This window comes from Dunckerocampus dactyliophorus, chromosome 18 (assembly GCF_027744805.1).
Source record: "Dunckerocampus dactyliophorus isolate RoL2022-P2 chromosome 18, RoL_Ddac_1.1, whole genome shotgun sequence".
Taxonomy (NCBI): Eukaryota; Metazoa; Chordata; class Actinopteri; order Syngnathiformes; family Syngnathidae; genus Dunckerocampus; species Dunckerocampus dactyliophorus.
In genome coordinates this window covers 5,805,744-5,824,758 of record NC_072836.1, presented here as the reverse complement: position 1 = coordinate 5,824,758, position 19,015 = coordinate 5,805,744, and the positions used below count along the sequence as shown (strand labels likewise).

Genomic DNA, 19,015 nt, shown 5'->3' with positions numbered 1-19,015 from the left:
TACGTTTTTGCAATTACTGCTGCCCAAGGTGCAATATGCACCCTCGGGTGAGCATTTTATTTACATTTTAAAAAGGCAGTCTTGTATATGTGAAATCATTTATTATTATTTTAATAATAATAATACATAAATAGTTAAATAAATACATAAAAATAATATTAAAAATAATACAAAAAATAATTTAAACAATGTAATTTTTTGTACTATTTATATACTATAATGTATATAATTGATTCATTTATTTATTTATGATGCCTTTTTAACATTGCTTTGTACAGAGTCGAACAAAAGTATAAACGATTAATAATTTGCTACAATTTATATAATAAATGGATGTTTTAAAAAAACACAGCATCTTGGTCTTTGCTGATACTATTTTATATGGAGCCCTCATAGAGAGAAAGCGTGCTTTTATTGTGGAATGTTTCATGATGTTCTGCTGCCCCCTTCTGTTACTTCTTGGGTCCGTGCAGCTCTAAAAACCATCATTGCTACTGCTGGTGAAGCTTCTTTCAGTATTGAATGGAGTAAATGAGGTCCTGACCTTCCCAGATGTCTCTAAACCCAGAAAAAAACAACCACTAGCGCCAAGGGCATGAGAAAAAAACGGGAGGACTCCAGGTGTCCGATAATAAGGAGATGTTTAGAGAGGAAATGGCCTTGTGAGGCAAGAGATGGGAAAAGACTGACTGAGAGGCGTCTCCTTCACTCGGCACCGTCGCCATGGACAAGAAGGTGGTGTTGATCACCGGCTGCTCGTCTGGCATCGGCCTCAGCCTGGCGGTCCGCTTGGCCTCCCACCCGGATCAGATGTTCAAAGGTCAGCGAACGCTTTACTAGAAAAAAACAACGTTGTCAGTGCATCATCTTTGCTTGTGTTCAGTGTACGCCACCATGAGGAACCTGGCCAAGAAAGAGCGTCTTCTGGAGTGTGTCAAAGGTCTGCACAAGGACACCCTTGAGGTTCTTCAGATGGACGTCACCGACTTCCAGTCCATCCTGGATGCCCGGGACAAGGTGACGGAGAAACGAGTGGACATTCTGGGTGGGTTCATCTTGTGTTGCCCGGTACAGCCAAACCTCTAAATTCCATCCGACTACTACCTCTGTGTTCTCCCATCAGGGTAGCATTGAGAAACAATGTGATGATAACCAAAGAAGCAGAATGTCACACTGGAAAGCAGTACACAAATATGTGTCCCTGGCCTGGCTGCCAGTACAATATGGCTAAGTTGACAATAGCGTCTTTTTCACAGAGATCCCTAAAAACTGACGAAACAGTAGCTTTCACACAGACCTCAGAGAGGGCAGCATATTCCCATAATTCTTAGTGTGCTTTCACACAGCGACACAGCATAATTAGACGCATGACGACTTCATGACAAATACTTACACACAGGGGCGGGAGAAATGAGTCGTTGGATGTTAAGCATTACATCCCGCCTCTGTTACTACCCCGGGAGGCGAAGGCTTTTTGCACAGAACAGCAAGATGGAGAAAACAAAGGAAAAAGATGGCTTTTATGAGCAGTGTGCTTCTGATGCTTCTGATAGTCGTAGAACTACGAAATTGGCTTCTTCCTGCTATTCCGTATTGGTGCCGTTCATACAGAGCAAAAAATGCAGTGCGAAAAGGGCAAATGATGATGATGATGATGACAATAATAAAAGTTTATTGGAAAGTGAGATGAATAAAGTCTCTCTCGACGACTTTTATTACGTGTTACTATCAACAGTGGTTAGCTTCTTTTTACACTTGCATGACCTTGAGTAAATCAAAGGTTACGTAAAACATTGCCTAATGGTGCACAGTTTGACCCTGGAACAGATCATTTTTACTTTCATGGCTTAGTATTGTTCTCGAGTGTAACTGGCAACCGTCTCCGTCGTTTTGTTTAGTGTGCAACGCCGGTGTTGGTTTGATGGGTCCGCTGGAGGTCCAGTCGTTGTACTCCATGAAGCACATTCTGGAGGTCAACCTTCTCGGAACGATCCAGACCATCAAGGCCTTCCTACCCGGCATGAAGGCCCAAAGTGGGGGCCGTATCCTGGTCACGGGAAGCACCGGAGGTCTTCACGGTGAGAGCAGCTCTTCCTGTCACTGACAGCGTGAAGTTTACCAAACATGCCATGGTCCACTTGCGTCCAGGTCTTCCTTTTAATGAGGTGTACTGTGCCAGCAAGTTCGCCGTCGAGGGAGCGTGTGAGAGCTTGGCCATGCTCCTGCAACACTTCAAAATCCAGTCAGTGTCCCAAAACATCTTCTCACCAAATATGAAAAAAAAACAAGAATGAATGATTGATGGACTCCTACCCTGTAGTGTTAGTCTTATAGTGTGTGGCCCCGTCAACACCGACTTCCTGCTCAACCTGAAGAAGGCGGAGCTTGGGGATGAGTGCCTGGAACATGTCGACGCCCACACACTCAACCTATATGAGAAATACCTGCAGCATTGTAGCCACGTCTTCCAAAACGCAGCACAGGACACTGAGGACATCGTAAAGGTAACGGGTGGTCTTGTTTATCACCTCTAACAAGAGGTGTCATGTTTGCCTCACCAAATGGCATCATCATGAATCATTTCATACTTTAAAACATGAACAATACGTTCGCGCTTAAATGCAAAGATCATCCACAGGAGTGCTGTTTTCTTTTAATGTAAAAAAAGCGAGTCAAAGATCCTCTACGTGACAGAAGCGATCTGCTTTTGTTAAGTATCTGGTGCCAAAAAGCTAGTCAAAGATCCTCTACGACAGGAGCAATCTGGTGTTTTTAAGGATCTAATGCAAAAAGGCTAGTCCAAGATTTGCTATATGACAGGAAGGAAAAAAGTTAGTTAGTTAGTTGAAGAAGTGATCTGCTGTTTTTAAGGATTTAATGCAGGAAAGCCAGTCAAAGATCCACCATACGACAGGACCGATCTGATGGGTTTTTTAAGGATATAAGGCGAAAAAGCTAGTCAAAAATCCTCTATATGGCAGGAGTGATTTGCTGTTTTTAAGCATCTCATACAAAAAGGCCAGTCAAAGATCTTCTATTTGACAAGAGCGTTCAAGGCTTGAATGCACAAAAAGCTAGCCAAAGACGACATGAACGAGTGATCCGCTGTTTTTAAGGATCTAATGCAAAAACGTTGCAATGTCAAAGATCTTCTGTATGACAGGAGTGTTTTGGTCAAAGATAGCTTTATATGACAAGAGTGCTCTGCTGTTTTTAAGTCGGCAGCAAAATTGTTAGCCACTCCCAACATTTGAACTGAACATGCACGCTGGTCTGATGTTGGTCACCTTTTTTTGTCCCACGGGCCGCCAGTTGCTGCTGTAGAAACTTGCACTGGACCCTAACACCTGTTTCTAATATTTTCATATCTAAATTTCACAGTTAAAGGTTGCAAAAATGAATAAGAAAGGTAAATGTGACTACATCCATAATGACGATTACCTTTGTAAAGGCAACACTTGTATTTTTTAAAAATTAACACTTCCTTTTCATGAGCATCTCTGCTAACTAAGCAGTTATACCTCAATAGTCGTTATTTATGTTCCTGTTTCAGGTGTTTTTGGAAGCCATGCAGTCACCCAACCCCGCCTTCAGATACTTCGCCGGTGGGGCAGTGCCCCCTCTGATCAAGATGAAGGTCATGCAGCTGGATGGCCTTGAGTACATCAACACCATGAGCAATCTCATGTTTGTGTTTGCAGAAAAATAACCTCTTGGCCTGTGTGTGTGTGCGTGCGCGTGTGTGTGTATTGGCTCTAATCCATAGTTGGTTAATACTTTAGTGACACTGAGTCATTGCACAACTCAATGAGGGCAATGAATTGACATGTACGTTTTTATGGCAAAAAGCAATCAGTGATAAGAAGATAAAAAGTCAGAAAACCATTTTTAGGCACTACTATACTGAAGCATTAGCCGAAACGTTTATGCTTCATTGATTTATCTCAAATTGACAACTCACACTAAATGAACAAAGTGTCTGAAATGGCTTACAATTGCATTTAAATTAAATGAATTCAAATCAAATTGCTATATTGCTACATTCATTCATTGTATATTCTACTGCAATTTATCATTACGAAAATTGCCTTTACAAAGGCAAATTCATTTAACCCAAGTGTCGCCCTCAAATTTACCACCCTTTGGACACCTTTATGGGGGAAGAAATTGTACACGCATACAAAAACAGCAATTAAAACACATGCACTGTATCGTTGTTTTTTTCTGCTTTTTCCCATTAGTCTTCAATGAACGTGATTAGTTATAATGTAATGACTTGATATTACGCCATAGTGTGACACACATGATAGTCATTCATTCATTCTCGTGCAAAAATCTCTATTTGCCCAACTCGTGCTGTGATTGGTCCAGAGCGCCGTGATGTCACCGTCTTGGCTGGGAGTGAAACCCGGCCGGCTGGCAGTTGAAACAAGTCTCGCCTCCGCTTTTGGACAAACTACTGTAAAAAGCGTACGTTTGTTTTGTTAAAGTAAATCTAAGTAGTTATGTCCAGTAAATCGACTCCGCAGCTCGCCAGGACTATTTTGGATGGTTTTCAAGTCCACTCGAACAAATTTGTCCGTGGGAACCTAAAACGCGGAAATGCCAGGTGAGTCTCGGGCGATGGCCATGACGAATGCATATGCATCCATCATTTTATTGTTTCTTTTTTCCCCAAGTAATTTTCTATTCTAATGTCTAATAGACAATTAATGGTTTCCTCATCGTGGAATAAAAGTCTTGAGTAGGCAAGGTTGAAACAAATAGCTTGCTTTTTTTCACAGGTTCAAAATGAATGATTTTTGTGTGAAGTTAGCTATATAGACTGGCTTTTAACGTGAAATACTTGAATAACTTCAATTTATACCTAAAGCCAAACAATACCATAGTATACCATACTCAACTATACCGTTACACATCCATGCAATACTGATTTAACATAGTATAACATTCTTGACGATACTACAGCATATCAGACCGAGTTATACTTTACATACCAGACCATACTAGGCTATACCAGACCATACTATTGATATATTATTGTACCATGCCGGTTTATACTATACTTGCTGTATACCATATTATTCCATAACATGCTTTACTAAACCATATACCCTAACTCTACTATACGTTACCATAGCACACCATCCTCTATTGTACCACATTATACCATATCTGGATCATAACATACTCTACTATATTATGCCCTTCTATTATACACTGTGATACATACCGTACTCGACTATACCATATTGTTGTTCTCTAAAATACTCTTTGCATATCATGCCACACTATACCATATTATACCACACCATACTGTCCCATACCATACTATACTGTGTCATTCCATACTCTCCTACACCATATTATGTGATACCATAACATACTCTACTGTACCATACTCTACCATATTATATTAACTACAGTATGCTACGTACTGTATATGACGAATATACTCTACAAATGTAAGGTTGTCCATTAGAGTCATTCATCATGCCATGTTTCTCCACCTCTGCAGACATGTTGGTCCTGGTGGGGCTCTGGGGACGTTGAGAAAGCCCAGTTTGTCCCAGTGTGCCACCTCCTACATCAAGACCCCCCACCGCAGCTTCATCAACTTGGCCGCTCCCATCAGTAGTCGCAGAACCGAGTACGCCGAGAGCCGGACCATAGGGTGAGTCCTTTGAGCGGTGGAGCCGATGAGCAGAGTAGACTAGAAGCTCAAGAGTGTTTTGGTATTGCAGGTTCACGCCCGAGCAGATGTACAGCGTGGTGGCCTGCGTGGAGCAGTACCAGCACTTTGTTCCCTGGTGCAAGAAGTCCCGCGTCGTCAAGGGGCGGACGGATGGCGATATGCATGCCGAGCTGGAAATCGGTTTCCCACCCGTGGTGGAGCGCTACACTTCTGAGGTCACCGTTGTTCCCAACCACCAAGTCAGAGTACGTCCCTGCTCCCAAAACACATAAAACTGTCCCACTAAAACTGTAGGTTGTTTTTAACTTTATTAGTAATTTGTGTTTGTCCAACAGGCTTTGTGTACCGACGGATCCCTCTTCAGCCATCTTGAGACAGTGTGGAGGTTCGCACCTGGACCCAAAGACGTACCCAAGTCCTGCAAAGTGGACTTTTATGTAAGTTCATTCAGTCAGTCAGTGTCAGTCAGTGTGCTTGAAAGGACGTGTTCTTAAAGTTAGCGGTGCTTAGCTGGCTGAAAATAGCTTCTGTGACAAGAGTTGGTCCTCAGCGAGGATTAGCATCCAGGAAGTGTCGCATTTTAACGAAGGGGAGCGTCTTAAATGGGATTAGGGGTAAAGAAAGACGATATTAGATAACGCGACTTTTCCTTTCCGCAGGTGTCCTTTGAGTTCAAGTCGCTGCTCCACTCTCGCCTGGCCAGTGTCTTCTTCGACGAGGTGGTCAAGCAGATGGTCTGCGCTTTCGAGTCGCGGGCGACGGAGCTCTACGCTGGCCAGCAGGAGGCGCCCTTGAGGAGGGGATCAAGGTGACACGCCCGCTGCTGTTCTGCTCTCTTTGCACTCAGTTTGACTTTGACTAATTTTGTATTTATTATTAGTCACTAGCTAATTTATTTCACTTGTATGTTCACAAATGTCCTGGTGTCATACTCACATACGTTTTACTTAGTTTTTTTTTTGTATTAAAATCTTATTTTCCCAACACTTGTACTGTCATTTATACCATATTTTTTTTAACATTCCGTACGGTAAAAGCAACAATTTGTAATTATATGACAGCTGCAAATATAGCGCTATAACCAATGCCGTATTAAAGAATTGTTTTTAGTAGAAAACTGTCCGAAAAAACAAAACATCTGGACTATTTCCTTGCAGCAAACATCATGTCACTGCATTTGGTCATCAACACACACACAGCACAGGGTTGGAATGTAAAAACAAAGCACAAAATGTATTTTTTCTACTAAAATCTACAAAATCATCCTAATTTCTTGTTAGAACAGACTTCCACAATTCAAAGCACACCATGATGTTTACACAGTATATTTTTATCTGCATCAAAACTGTACAAGCAAAATTTTAACGTGGATTTCGGACGACAAGCGATGCCGAGCAGAAGGTCTCTCCGTGCTGGTTGGTGGCTTTGCAGGTGTAAAAGTTGGCGTCGTGCGGCCCGACTTTGGCCAGGATCAACGTGCAGCGTCCGTCTTCCTCGTACTCGATCCGGACGGCGGGCGACTCTTCCACAGGCTCCCCCCCGCACAGCCATACCACATCTGGGTCAGGATATCCTAAATACATTGCAGAAAGGGATAGTAAAAACATCATAAGCCAGGTCGAGACAAGACAATTTAGTAGTCAACGAACCTAACATACTTTTTTTTTTTTGCATGCGTAGAAGACAATTTCAAATCTTTTTTGTCCAAGGGTGTCCACGACAGGTGAAATTTTAATTTGTCCTTTTCATGTCATGTTTGTGGCATTGTTATTTGAATGTAAAATTGTGCACGTTAAAAAGCCTTTAATAAAACTCTGCATATATTTTTTGTGGCATGAGTGCAGAAACTGTTAAAAAAAAAGGCACTGCCCTGCAAGCATAATCTCCTCTCCTCCCTCTCTTTGCAAAACTAGGTAAAAGTGATGTTAAATGTTCAGTTGTCCATTCCTCTGTCGTTTGTAATTTTGTTTGCGTGGCTTTCTGCATGTAAAAGTATAATTACGTGTTTTATGTACCAATTTTCTGGGGTCAGGAACGGGTTAATTGGATTTACATTATTTTCTATGGGAAAACTTGCCTTGGTTAGAGTCTGTTTGTTTTCAGTCGGACCTTCGGGAACGGATTAATGACGTTAACCAAGGCACCACTGTACGTCTTTTTATGGATGTAGAAGACAATTTGCTCCTTATAGAACCTGACTTGTTTATTTTTGTAAACATGGATGGAGATTTAGAGTCTTTATTGAACATCTACTGTACGTGATCAGTTCAAAGGTTAATTAGGATAGAGTCCGGGCCTACCCGTGAGGTGACAGGAGAGGTGGGCACTGGATCCTACAGAGACCGTCTGGTCCTGCAGGGTCTTGGTAAAGTCGGGTGGGCCCTGCATCTTGCGCTCCAGAGATATAAGGGCATCTTCTGTCTCCGGTGTCAGCGGGGAGTCTGACCCAGGACGGAAGGACGTGAAAGACCGGGAAAGAACAACACAAACAAAAAATAGCAACATGCCTGACCTTCTGCTGGGCTGGTGGGTGAAGCAGAGCCGTCCCCTTTGCTCAGCAAGGTCATTCTCTTCAACGCCAGCATGGCCTTGCCTGCTTTCTATAAGGACATAGCTGATGAAACCCACCTAAAAAACATCTCAGATATGTTTTTTAAAAGTTCCTCACCTTCCATTTCTGCCTGGCGAGGAACCTTTTCATCTTCTCCTTGGGAAGACTCCTGGTGCAGGCGGGGTCTTCTGAGTCAAAGGCCGCCATCCAGGGGTGAGCCAGGGCTTCTTCGCATGCCATCCGTCGCCTAGGAAACGCACCCATCCTTAGACGTCTAATTGCATCTGGAGGATTAGTGCAGGTGCACCTAGAGGAGAGATCACCTGGGATCTTTCTCCAGCAACGAGCTGATGAAATGTTTGGCCTCGTCAGTGATCTCCTCAAAGCTCTCCTCGTCAAACTCCCACTGAGCTGCGGTGACCAAGGCCAGGGTGTCGGCATCGCTGCTTCCCTGGAAGGGCGACTCACCACTTAGTCTAAAAAACACACACACCAAAATACTGTCGGTACAGGAAATAATGTTTACCGCTAGGTGGCAATAAAGAGTCAAGGCGGCTTGATGACTTTTCAGACGTTTTTACATCATTTTTGTCAATGCGAAGTTGAAGTATATCTTTCAGAACGCCAGTAAGTGATATTGTTTTATGCTGAAAGGGATGTTAAATTCATGCAAACTTCAGCTCTTTGCAGTTTAGTGGGTAGTGGATATGGTTACCCAGTTGGTTGTTTTCTATTTTTATTTCAAAAAATACTCAAAAATCATTGCTCTTCCTTTTATACATATATATATTTAAAAATGGGTAAAATTAACAAATAAAATAAATGTAATCATCATGGTAGGGTTTCCACAAAAGATTTTTACCATAAAACATCATTTTGAAAAAAGAATAAACAAATTAAAAATATATATATCTTCAATACTAGAATTTTGGTTTTGTAAAAAAAAGGAAAAAAATATGCAAATGAATAGAAAGTTAGATCGTGCTATTATCATTTTATGAGTATTATTGTTACCAGGATTTTGTACAAATAAAAAACACGTTATGCAAAGAAATAGAGCAAGTGTGTCCAACGTGCGGCCCGGGGGCCATTTGTAGCCTGCGGCTCCTTTTTCATTGGTCCGCCCCACCTTGTGGAATCAAATTAACTAAAACAACAAAAATAAAGAGAACATAAAGAGAAAAAGATGACATTTTGGTAGCAATAATAACGTTTTGTCTTTAATAAATATATATTTATATACAGTATATAATATTTATTTTTGCCTTTTTCGTAGAATTATGTGCAAAATAAGACATTGAAGAATTTGTACAAAGAACATCTTGTGTGCTGATTTGAATAAAATGATGTAAGAAGTGTGTTTTTATATGTTGAACATGGCAAAAGAATGAAGGTTGCACATGGTATCACACAGGCGTTGACCTTTGTCTCCGTGGGAGAATAAACACGTTTACGGTTAAACGTTGACATTTCCTTGAACAAAGAGGACTCACAGGATGTAGCAGATGACCCCGATGCTCCACATGTCAGTGGCCAAGCACACAGGCTCGTAGTTGATCACCTCGGGGGCGACAAACTCTGGAGTCCCCTGCATCACCTTCAGAGGGCTCCTGTTATCTGTCAGTCAAAACGTGATGTTCAAGCGTGTATGAGTGGTGGAGCGGACTGACACTGTGAGGACATTCCGTGTACCGAGTTGAGTGGCAAGTCCAAAGTCGATGATCTTGATGGCGGTGCCGGTGGTGTCCACGCACACAATGTTCTCAGGTTTGAGGTCCAGGTGGACGATGCTCTGCCGGTGCATGAAGGAGACGCCCTGCAGGATCTGCTGCATGTAGCGCACGCTGGCGGGCTCCGTGTGCTCGAAGCTGTCGTCCACGATGCGCTCGAAGAGTTCTCCGCCTGCGATGCTGCACGCGGACACAGCATGACACGCCTCTTTTTAATATGTCATAGTTTTTAGGGGTAAAGTGATGTTTTTTTGGCATTGGCACTCTTGAAATGCTTGTAAATTCAAATGTCCACACATAGAAAACAATTACAAGACCGTTTTACCTTCAAATATATATATTATTACCATTATATTTAATTACAATAATTTATTCATTCATTTGCAATTAATTAATTTAAATTGAGTCTGTTTTTAAAATAAAAAATGTTTTTGGATGAGAAAAATAGTAAAATATGAAGATGCTTGTTTAAATGTGAAGATGACAGTGATAATAGGTATTAAATACATTAATTTCATTATTTTTAAAATTATATTTATTAAATATTATTATATTTAAAATTGAATATATATGTATTTTTTAATCAAAAAAATTTAAAAGTTTAGTTTTTAATCAGAAAACTAACATAACTTTTGGGTAAAATTTGAAAAAAGCAAAACAAATTAAATACAAAAATAATGAAATGAAGACAAACAAAATATGAAATGTGCAAATTGTGAAGATACCAGCACATGCTTTTCAATGGAAATGCATTAAATATATGAATTTAATCATTTTTTTAAATTAAATTTCAAACTGAATAAAACAAATGTAATCAAATCCGAAGACTAGCAGAATGTTGAGGTAAAACTAGAGAAAAACAAAAAATAAATAATAAAAAAATTGGACAGTGACCCATTCCCATTCTAATAAATTCTAAAAAATATTGTAAATATTTTTAAAAATGTCCTTTGTTTGGAATGAATGGCAAACAATCAATAATTGTGAGGGTCACACATTAATTGTAATGTTTTTGTAGCTTCTAAAAGTAGCTTACTGGTATCGTGTGCATCTTTATGGTACAGAAACATACCTAATGAATTGGCCAGTGAGTAAAAAAAGTAAAACACTCACAACTCCATGACCATGACCATTTCCGGCTTGTGGTCGTAGGCGGCCAGGCAGCGGACAAGCTTGGGATGGTGGAGCTTGTTCATCAGCTCGATCTCTTTGCGGGCGGCCTCCCTCTCCTTGGTGCGACGCCCTTTGTAGAACTTCCCCGCGCACACGCGGCCGCTCTCTTGGTGCCTCAGCTTGAACACCAGGCCAAACTTCCCCCTGAGGAGCACACATAGGGCCGCAAGACCTCCTCTCTAGCGTTTGATAGGCTTCTTCCAAACCAAAGTCACCCAAGCATGCGTTTACGGAGCCTACTTTGGGCATTGGTTCCCACCAGGAAGCATATAATCATACAAAATGTCTCGCTAACATGAAGATTTAAGAATCAAAGGGTTTAATCAAACCCCAGTTGGATACATTGATTGATTAGGAGGTGTGTCTCAATACTTTTGACCACACAGTGCATTGTCATGGTACATATCGAAGGAGGAGAGCCATGCCTGCACACGCTTATCTTAATCCCAGCTTCCTGGGAATGTCCCAATCCTTCCGCAGACATGCGCCATACTCACATTCCCAGCTTCTCCTGCACATCGTAGTGGTCTGTGACTTTGTGTGCGCGGTCTATGATGACCTCCAAGGCCTGGGGGGCCTCCTCCTCCTCTTGTGGTGCGGAATCAGAACCTGCACAGACAATAAACACAAGTCCTCATACGTACTGGACACCCGGGAAAGCAAAATCCTCCATTGAACTTCTGTTTGTGCATATTTTTATCATTTTTATTTTTCATAATGAATTTTTTCCCATAAGAAATAATGGAAATGGTACTGGGATCACTTCCGTACATGATATTACTGTATTAAAGCTGCTATTCATTAAATTTAGTTCAATGTCATGTACCGTAAGTGCAAAAAGAACTGTTGTAACTGATTAAGTAACTTTATCGAAGTAACTTTTTAAAGTAGTTCATTGTCTGTCATGTCATTTAGAATATTTCGCAACATTTTAAAGTTGTAATATACTGTATGTTTGTATATATTTAATGTATGTTCTGTTCTATCTATTCTATCTATTTGTTCTATTTTGTTCTATTAGTTATTAAGTAACTTTTTTTAAATTGAACATTTAATTTAGTTTAATTTGATCCAATTTAATTTAATTTTGTGTGATTTTTTTGCCAATTGAATTTTATTATTATAATTGTATTATTATTATTAATTTATAAAATTGTATTTAATTTATTATTATTATTATTTGATTTCATTTCATTTTGTCTGATTTTCTCACATGTAATTTAACTGTGTTTAATTGTTTGTTGTGTTCAGGTTATGGATTCTTGTTCAACTTTTGGAGCATCAGTTCTTGTTTTTTTGGTTGAAGTACAAAGTTTGAGGACCATATGAAGTGTAGTGGTTCACATAGTTGTCTTTCACACGACTGTCAATGCGCCTTATGTGTTTCTAGAGACACGTACAGTCCACATACGAGGATAAACGTCTCACCCTTGTCGTCCATGGTGACCACAGGTGATGGCGGTCCTGGTTCACTGACCCCCACCGTGTTGTAGGCCCTCACCCTGAAGCAGCACTCCTCCCCGGGCTGCAGGCCTGCACACACCCTGTAAGACGTGTTCTTACACTGAGCCGTCAGCTCGGTCCAGTCCCGTCCTTTCTTGACCTCCACCACGTAGCCCAAGACGGCGCTGCCCCCGTCGTAGGAGGGGCCCGACCAGGAAAGCACCAGGCTTCTGGAGGACAGGAGGGACACCAGCGGGCAGGAGGCGGGGGGCTGCGGCCTGTCTGGTGAAAGCAACAGTACACTTGGTGTTGTGCACTGTGCGTGCGCGTGCGTGTGTGTGTGTGTGTACACTCACCTATGACAGAGAGTGTGAGTGTGTGTTGGGCCGAGCTCTTGCGGTCCTTCACTACCACAGTGTAGCGGCCTGTGTGCTGGACTCCAGCCTCAGCCAGAACCAATGTGCTGCTGTCGTCCGAATTCTCCGTCCACACCTCAGGACCGGCTGCTATCTGCAGGAATGAGACCAAATTAAAAATATGCTGAGGAAGAGTGTTGATCCCATAAATTGGGGTACATAATATAACAATACTAACTACTAAACTACCAGGAAACGAGTCTATTCATGCGTTAATGCATGTTTTATTACTACTTTCTGTGTTTGCTTTTTTAAATAAAAATATTTTATACAGTACATACATGCATATATTTTTATATTTTATTCATAGTTATGTTGGGTGAAGATTAATATGATTTAAAAAACATGTTGATTGTATTTCTGTATTTAAACATAATAATGTATTTTGTATCATTATTATTGTCATGATTATTTTTATTTACTTATTTTTTTTGCAGGTAATATTTCTAAAATTTGTTTTAGATATTTTATTAGATATTTTTTGTAATTGATTAATACCACACATTACCAACACATCATTGGTAACCACATTTATTACAATAAATTATATTAAATCCACAATGAGAATCTATTTTCAAGAAAAATACTTTCTATAATAATAGAACATTTAATAATAACAGCACATATAAATATTTTGAATGTTAAAATCATAATATTATATTATATTAATTATAATAAAATAAAAAATATATTAATAATTAATGTACTTATAAATGAATTTATTATAATAAAAAGGAAATATATATATAATTAAATATTTTTTCTTCTTGTAATTTTATATTGTGGCGTTGTGGGTGGGTTATTTTTGTCTTTGTCTTGTTCCAAGTTGCATTCCGATGGTCTTCAAATGGCGTCACCTGCTCTTTGTTTTGGATCCAACAGGACACCACGGGGGGGCTGCAGGTGAACCGGCATGTGACGCGTGCAGGATGTCCCGCCTTCACCTCCACGTGCTGCGGAGGCTTCTCGAAGCGCAACACTGGACCTGCCGGGCCGGGAAAACAAACAAACATACAAACCAGTAAAAAGAAAAAAAAATGCAGGACACGTTTTGTGAGAAGCTGTCTCGAACAAGCGAGCCAGGAAAACCGTGCCAGGAAGCTGGCGTGTCAAATAAAAACAAAACAATGAGGGAGGGAGGGTGTTAGGGGAGGTCATCGCCTCGTGGCAATTGTGTCAAGTTGATACACAAACAGAAAAGAGCACGCATGCACAACCAGTTCAAGTGGAATACTCTTTTTACACACTGTAAAAAGTCATATGAGAAGGTAAAAATGTCAAATATGAGTAAAAATACGAATTTTTAACAAGCAATCCACTTGCAAGTACCACGTTTTTGGTACCTTAGCTTACCATCACAGTTTAAATTGAACTATGTAGCTTGTGTGTATATATAGTCAAACCTGTCTATAGCGGCCACTAAAGGGAAATGGCAAAAGTGGCCACTATAGGCAGGTGGCCGTTATAGACAGGTTGGTGGCCATTTTGAATTCGCACATATTAACATGCTATACACAGGGTCTATAACACATAAATTTTCTGAGGGAGATTTTTCAGTGACTGCTATAGGCAGGTGGCCGTATATGTCTATAATACTGTATATACCTGCCATTTTTGCATTTGAAAATTTGAAAATGGCTGTGATATAAGGGAAAATCCTTCACCCCCCCCCCCTCCACCCCTTCCCATGAAGCATTTGACTTTTTTGAAATTACTTAAATATATTAATATAGAATGATATTATAATATTGAATTATTTTATATTACATTTATATAATAATTATTACTATTATAATTATAATAGTTATTACTATTACTATTACTATTACTATTACTATTACTATTACTATTAAATATTAGAGATTAGATTATTTTCAATAAAATAAAACATTAAAAAAGAGGGAAAAAAGCAAAAATACAGGAATTTATAAACTGGAGGGTGACGGGAAAGAAAGGCAAAGTACGTGAGTGTCCCAGAAAAAAACGGGAGGGGTGACGGGTGGGATTTAAGGCCCTTGTGTCTACAAAGTGTTCCCAGAAGAGTGGAAGCTGTTAGAGCAGCGAAGGAGTGAGAACAATTCCATACTTTCTGCAGTTTCACCCTTATTTCTTGAGCCTGCTTTTATTACTGTGCACAACCAAGCAGCTATACAGTATGACATAAGAAGTGGGGCAGTTAAAAATAGCAGGAAAAGAATGCAAATGGTGTTTCTTACCTGTTGCGGAGTTGGCTCTCTTCTTAGGGACAACCTCTGCAAAGAAAAGAGTGCAGGTTTGTCCATAAATAAAGAGCGGGAGGGAGGAGGTTGCGCTATTGTAATGACTGCTTCCTTATATGGCTCGTATCAGGAAAAAAATATCAACACAACAGCTTCCTGGCGGATGTTGTGGCGGTGGTATGATGCATTTCCCTTTTTCACTCCCAAATATAACATGGATGTCCGGACAAGAGGCCACTAGAAGTCTCAATAACAAGCAAAAAGCTTACGACCTCGTGGAGAAGAGACGGGACTCTGCAGATGGGTGATGGTAGGTGAGGTGCAAGTGGACCCTCTGGGATTCTCCAGCTTTTCTCCAGGAGTGTGCAGTGGCTTCCCGTTTCCCATCATGCTCTTGGTTGTCTGCACGCCGTGAATAGTTTCAAAGTCTGCACAGGTCCATCAGGTCGGAGGGAGGAAAATGAGATAACATGATCAAAGAGATAAGATAAAACTTTAAATACATGTGGAAAAATGGAAGACATCTCATGGCTTCTGCTCCTGAACCGCTACGGACAAAAGGGTGAAACTTGGTCCAAACATGCATCCCGACTGTGTTGCCTGTGCTGTTACTTTTCTTACAAATCCCCCACATGGTGGCGCCGTTATTAAACCCCATAAGTCGGCTGACTACGTGACTTGAAAGTTCTCACATAGGTCTACAAAACACATGCTGTAACTTTAGGGTGTTTAGTTGAATCACTGTGAAATTTGGTACACATTTTTAGTAGACTGACAAGCAAATGTGTGTAAAATTTGAGTGATATTGACTGAAAAACATGGCCTCCAACAAGCGAAAGGGGCAGGACTTAGCAACTAATTGCCCATACCGTAAGTCATTGAGCATTTGTCCAATAGATATAAAACACTGAGGATATCTGTATTACATGTATGCCTGCCAAAGCACAACCCACAGGGGGCACCATAAATGGTGCTCTAACTGACATAGCTGTTCATTCGGAGACGCCCCCTAACCTCTGACAAAGACAGCAGCACAGCAGGAAGTTTTTCCCGCCGCGTTTTCCGCCAAGCAGGTGTAAGCGCCGGCGTCCTCGGGCAAGCACTCCTGCACGGCAAAGCTCACCTCGCCTCCATTCAGGGTCGGAATCCCGAAACGTGCCGCCTCACCTGCCAGTGGTGAGCGTCGAGCAAATGAGGCCACATTAAAGGTCAAGTCAATGTTTGCTAGCCTTGAGTATCAGTCAGACGTTTGGAGACACGTGCTGTCTCCAAACGGTTTGTACGGCAAAGGATTTTATAACAATCCTTACCATTGTGTAACCACGTCACTTTGACGGGTCGACTCCCAGAGATGACGCCGCGCAGCGTGATGTCATCACCTTCGTCCACGCAGCAGTCCTGCACAGGCTGCACAAAAACGGGCGGGTCTGCGGGCTTGGAGGAGGGAAGGAGACCTGGAAAACAAAATAAAATAAAATAAAATAAAATAAAATAAAATAAAATAAAATAAAATAAAATAAAATAAAATAAAATAAAATTCAATGGGGACACAAACTTGCCTAACTTAAGTTAAATTCCATCAAATAATTACAATTAAATACAAGTACATAACATAAATGTAATTTAATTTAATTTAATTTAATTTAATTTAATTTAATTTAATTTAATTTACCAGGGGAACACACATGCCTAAATTAAATTAAATTAAATTAAATTAAATTTAATTTAATTAAATTAAATTAACGGGGACACAAACTTGCATAACTTTAGTTAAATGTAATAAAATAATTACAAGTACATTAATTTAATTTAATTTAATTTAATTTAATTTAATTTAATTTAATTTAATTTAATTTAATTTAATTTAATTTACCACGGGAACAAACTTGCCAAACTTAAATTTAATTCAATAAAATAATTACAATTTAATACAACTTAATTACATTACATTTAATTGAATTTATGAATGAAGTTAAATTGCATTTATAGCAAAACAAAACGGGCAGAGCAACACTCCTCAATGAGGTGTCATTATTTGGCCTAGGCGTACCCAACAAATGATGTCATGTACTTGTTATGGCCACACAAACTGAAGCGTGTTATTGTTGACCTTTTAGCCAATGCACTCACTTTCAAGACTTTTCTTGTGAAAGATGTTGAGCAAGACCGCAAAAAATTTGACTCAACTTGTTGACACACACACACGCTCACACATGCACGTGAAACTAAACCAGCAAGTGAAAGTAGGCTTGCTCTGCATCATGCTGAGAGCAGTTTCTAACATTTATATGACAGCGTCAATCAAAAACGAGCATTATTGTTTGCAAAGACAGAATTTGTGCATTGCATCTCATCCAGTACTACAGTACCACAGTATGAATATAAATGTTTTTGTATTCCAGCAACTAATAATACTTAAACCATCATAATACTCATCATTTGCAATTATATCATTATATAAAATGATTATATCATTTCGCCTGTCTTTGCAGATGCAACTGTAAGGCTTTGATTCTTTTTCCACTTGTTGCTAGGCAGAGTTTACACGGTAGGACAGCACCATAAAGCCAATGAAGGACAAGCAAAGAAATGAATCCAAAAACTGCAAATTCATGTCAGATGCTCGGTATTAGATATTAAAACAGGTGAGATACATGCAGCATGGCCACGGCCATGGCCAAGTGTCAAACGGAGCCCTTTAAGCCCTCCCGCACCCCCAAACAAGGACCTCTAAAGCTCACCAGCAGTCTCACCTGAGTCCAAAGTCCTTGCATTAGCGCTTCTAGGCCCGTTCCGAGCATGAGGCGACTTGAGGTGTATCCTGAAGGTGGACACGTATTGCTGCTGGCCTCCTGCCTCCACGCTCATGTCTGCCTTTTGTTGTGCCGGCTCGACTTTTGTTAGACGCTCATTTCCCCCCCCCACACACACTCACACATGCACAGCTGACGAGAACACTTCCTGTCTCTCTTCTTGCTGTGAAAAATCACCAATGCTCTTCACACTTGTGCGCCTGGCTGCACCCCCCAACCACACACACACACACACACACACACACACACACACACACACACACACACCCTTTATGATCCAGCCTGGCTCCACCTCCCTTCCCAGTACCACAAACCTGCCTGCTGCTACCTTTGCAGGCATGTCCTTATCTGCTTGCTGTCATAGCCCTCCAGCATATAAAGAAGAGGTGGAGACTTATCTGAAGCCGGCCAGCTAAAGGTCTCATTGTGCTGCTGCACCATCTATCTATTTGCTCCTTGTTTGCAGAGGCCCACCTATCAAACACTGGACGGTGGAGTGGGGAAAAGCGGGCTTGTAGCAAGGGGTCATTTCCCACCTGTGGACAGTAAAAGCCGTGTGCAACAGGCTCGTAAATCGCATAGCGGGAACATCTGCTTTGGCTGCATCCACCTGCTGCACAAGATGCGTCCTCTCGTTCCCCCCGTGGTGAACATCTGCTCTCCTGCAGGCTGCGCGTGTCAAAACTGTCACAGGAAGTGGCCGACCACGGCAGAATTGTCTCAGATTCCACATGGGTGAGCTCACATTGGACTGCAAAGTGGAGGCGGGGGCGATACACCACATTTTGGTATCGATCCAACACAAGGACAGTATCGCCGAAACTGATTCTTTTTACTTTACTTTTCTAAAGCCATTTTTGCCTTTAATTATTTGATGATCATGACTATAATCAGAATAAAACATTAAAACACATTTGTTTACAATATATATATAATTTTGTTACTGTTAATTGGTTCTGGACCCGACCGTAATAA

The 19,015-nt window shown here is 40.7% G+C and overlaps 3 protein-coding genes across 7 annotated transcripts; 2 read left to right on the top strand and 1 right to left on the bottom strand.

Annotated features, from left to right (window-relative positions):
- The first annotated feature begins 723 nt into the window (after positions 1-723).
- hsd17b1 (hydroxysteroid (17-beta) dehydrogenase 1) lies at positions 724-3,957 on the top strand. Its single transcript, XM_054760350.1, has 6 exons — positions 724-820; positions 884-1,045; positions 1,899-2,078; positions 2,149-2,242; positions 2,321-2,504; positions 3,554-3,957. The coding sequence occupies exons 1-6, from the start codon at positions 724-726 to the stop codon at positions 3,707-3,709; spliced, it is 873 nt and encodes a 290-aa protein (XP_054616325.1). The 3' UTR covers positions 3,710-3,957.
- A 424-nt stretch (positions 3,958-4,381) lies between these two features.
- LOC129171568 (coenzyme Q-binding protein COQ10 homolog, mitochondrial-like) lies at positions 4,382-6,698 on the top strand. The gene is made up of 5 exons (XM_054760351.1): positions 4,382-4,609; positions 5,519-5,674; positions 5,745-5,940; positions 6,031-6,132; positions 6,355-6,698. Exons 1-5 carry the CDS (start codon positions 4,506-4,508, stop codon positions 6,505-6,507), a joined length of 711 nt encoding a protein of 236 aa, XP_054616326.1. The 5' UTR covers positions 4,382-4,505; the 3' UTR covers positions 6,508-6,698.
- A 225-nt stretch (positions 6,699-6,923) lies between these two features.
- mylk5 (myosin, light chain kinase 5) lies at positions 6,924-18,716 on the bottom strand. Of its 5 annotated transcripts, none has more exons than XM_054760346.1 (17): positions 18,577-18,716; positions 16,538-16,681; positions 16,242-16,394; positions 15,500-15,655; positions 15,225-15,260; positions 13,866-13,993; positions 12,949-13,102; positions 12,578-12,874; positions 11,647-11,758; positions 11,090-11,293; positions 9,939-10,156; positions 9,740-9,863; positions 8,570-8,722; positions 8,364-8,493; positions 8,208-8,295; positions 7,996-8,136; positions 6,924-7,268 (listed from the first exon to the last, which is right to left on the bottom strand). In XM_054760346.1, the coding sequence occupies exons 1-17, from the start codon at positions 18,692-18,694 to the stop codon at positions 7,057-7,059; spliced, it is 2,568 nt and encodes an 855-aa protein (XP_054616321.1). In that variant the 5' UTR covers positions 18,695-18,716; the 3' UTR covers positions 6,924-7,056. The 5 variants fall into 5 exon arrangements, with proteins under 5 accessions (XP_054616321.1, XP_054616323.1, XP_054616319.1 ...); XM_054760344.1 differs by lacking the exon at positions 18,577-18,716 and adding an exon at positions 17,969-18,522 and having other exon boundaries at positions 6,925-7,268; XM_054760347.1 differs by lacking the exon at positions 18,577-18,716 and adding an exon at positions 17,981-18,520 and having other exon boundaries at positions 6,927-7,268.
- Between the last annotated feature and the right edge of the window lie 299 nt (positions 18,717-19,015).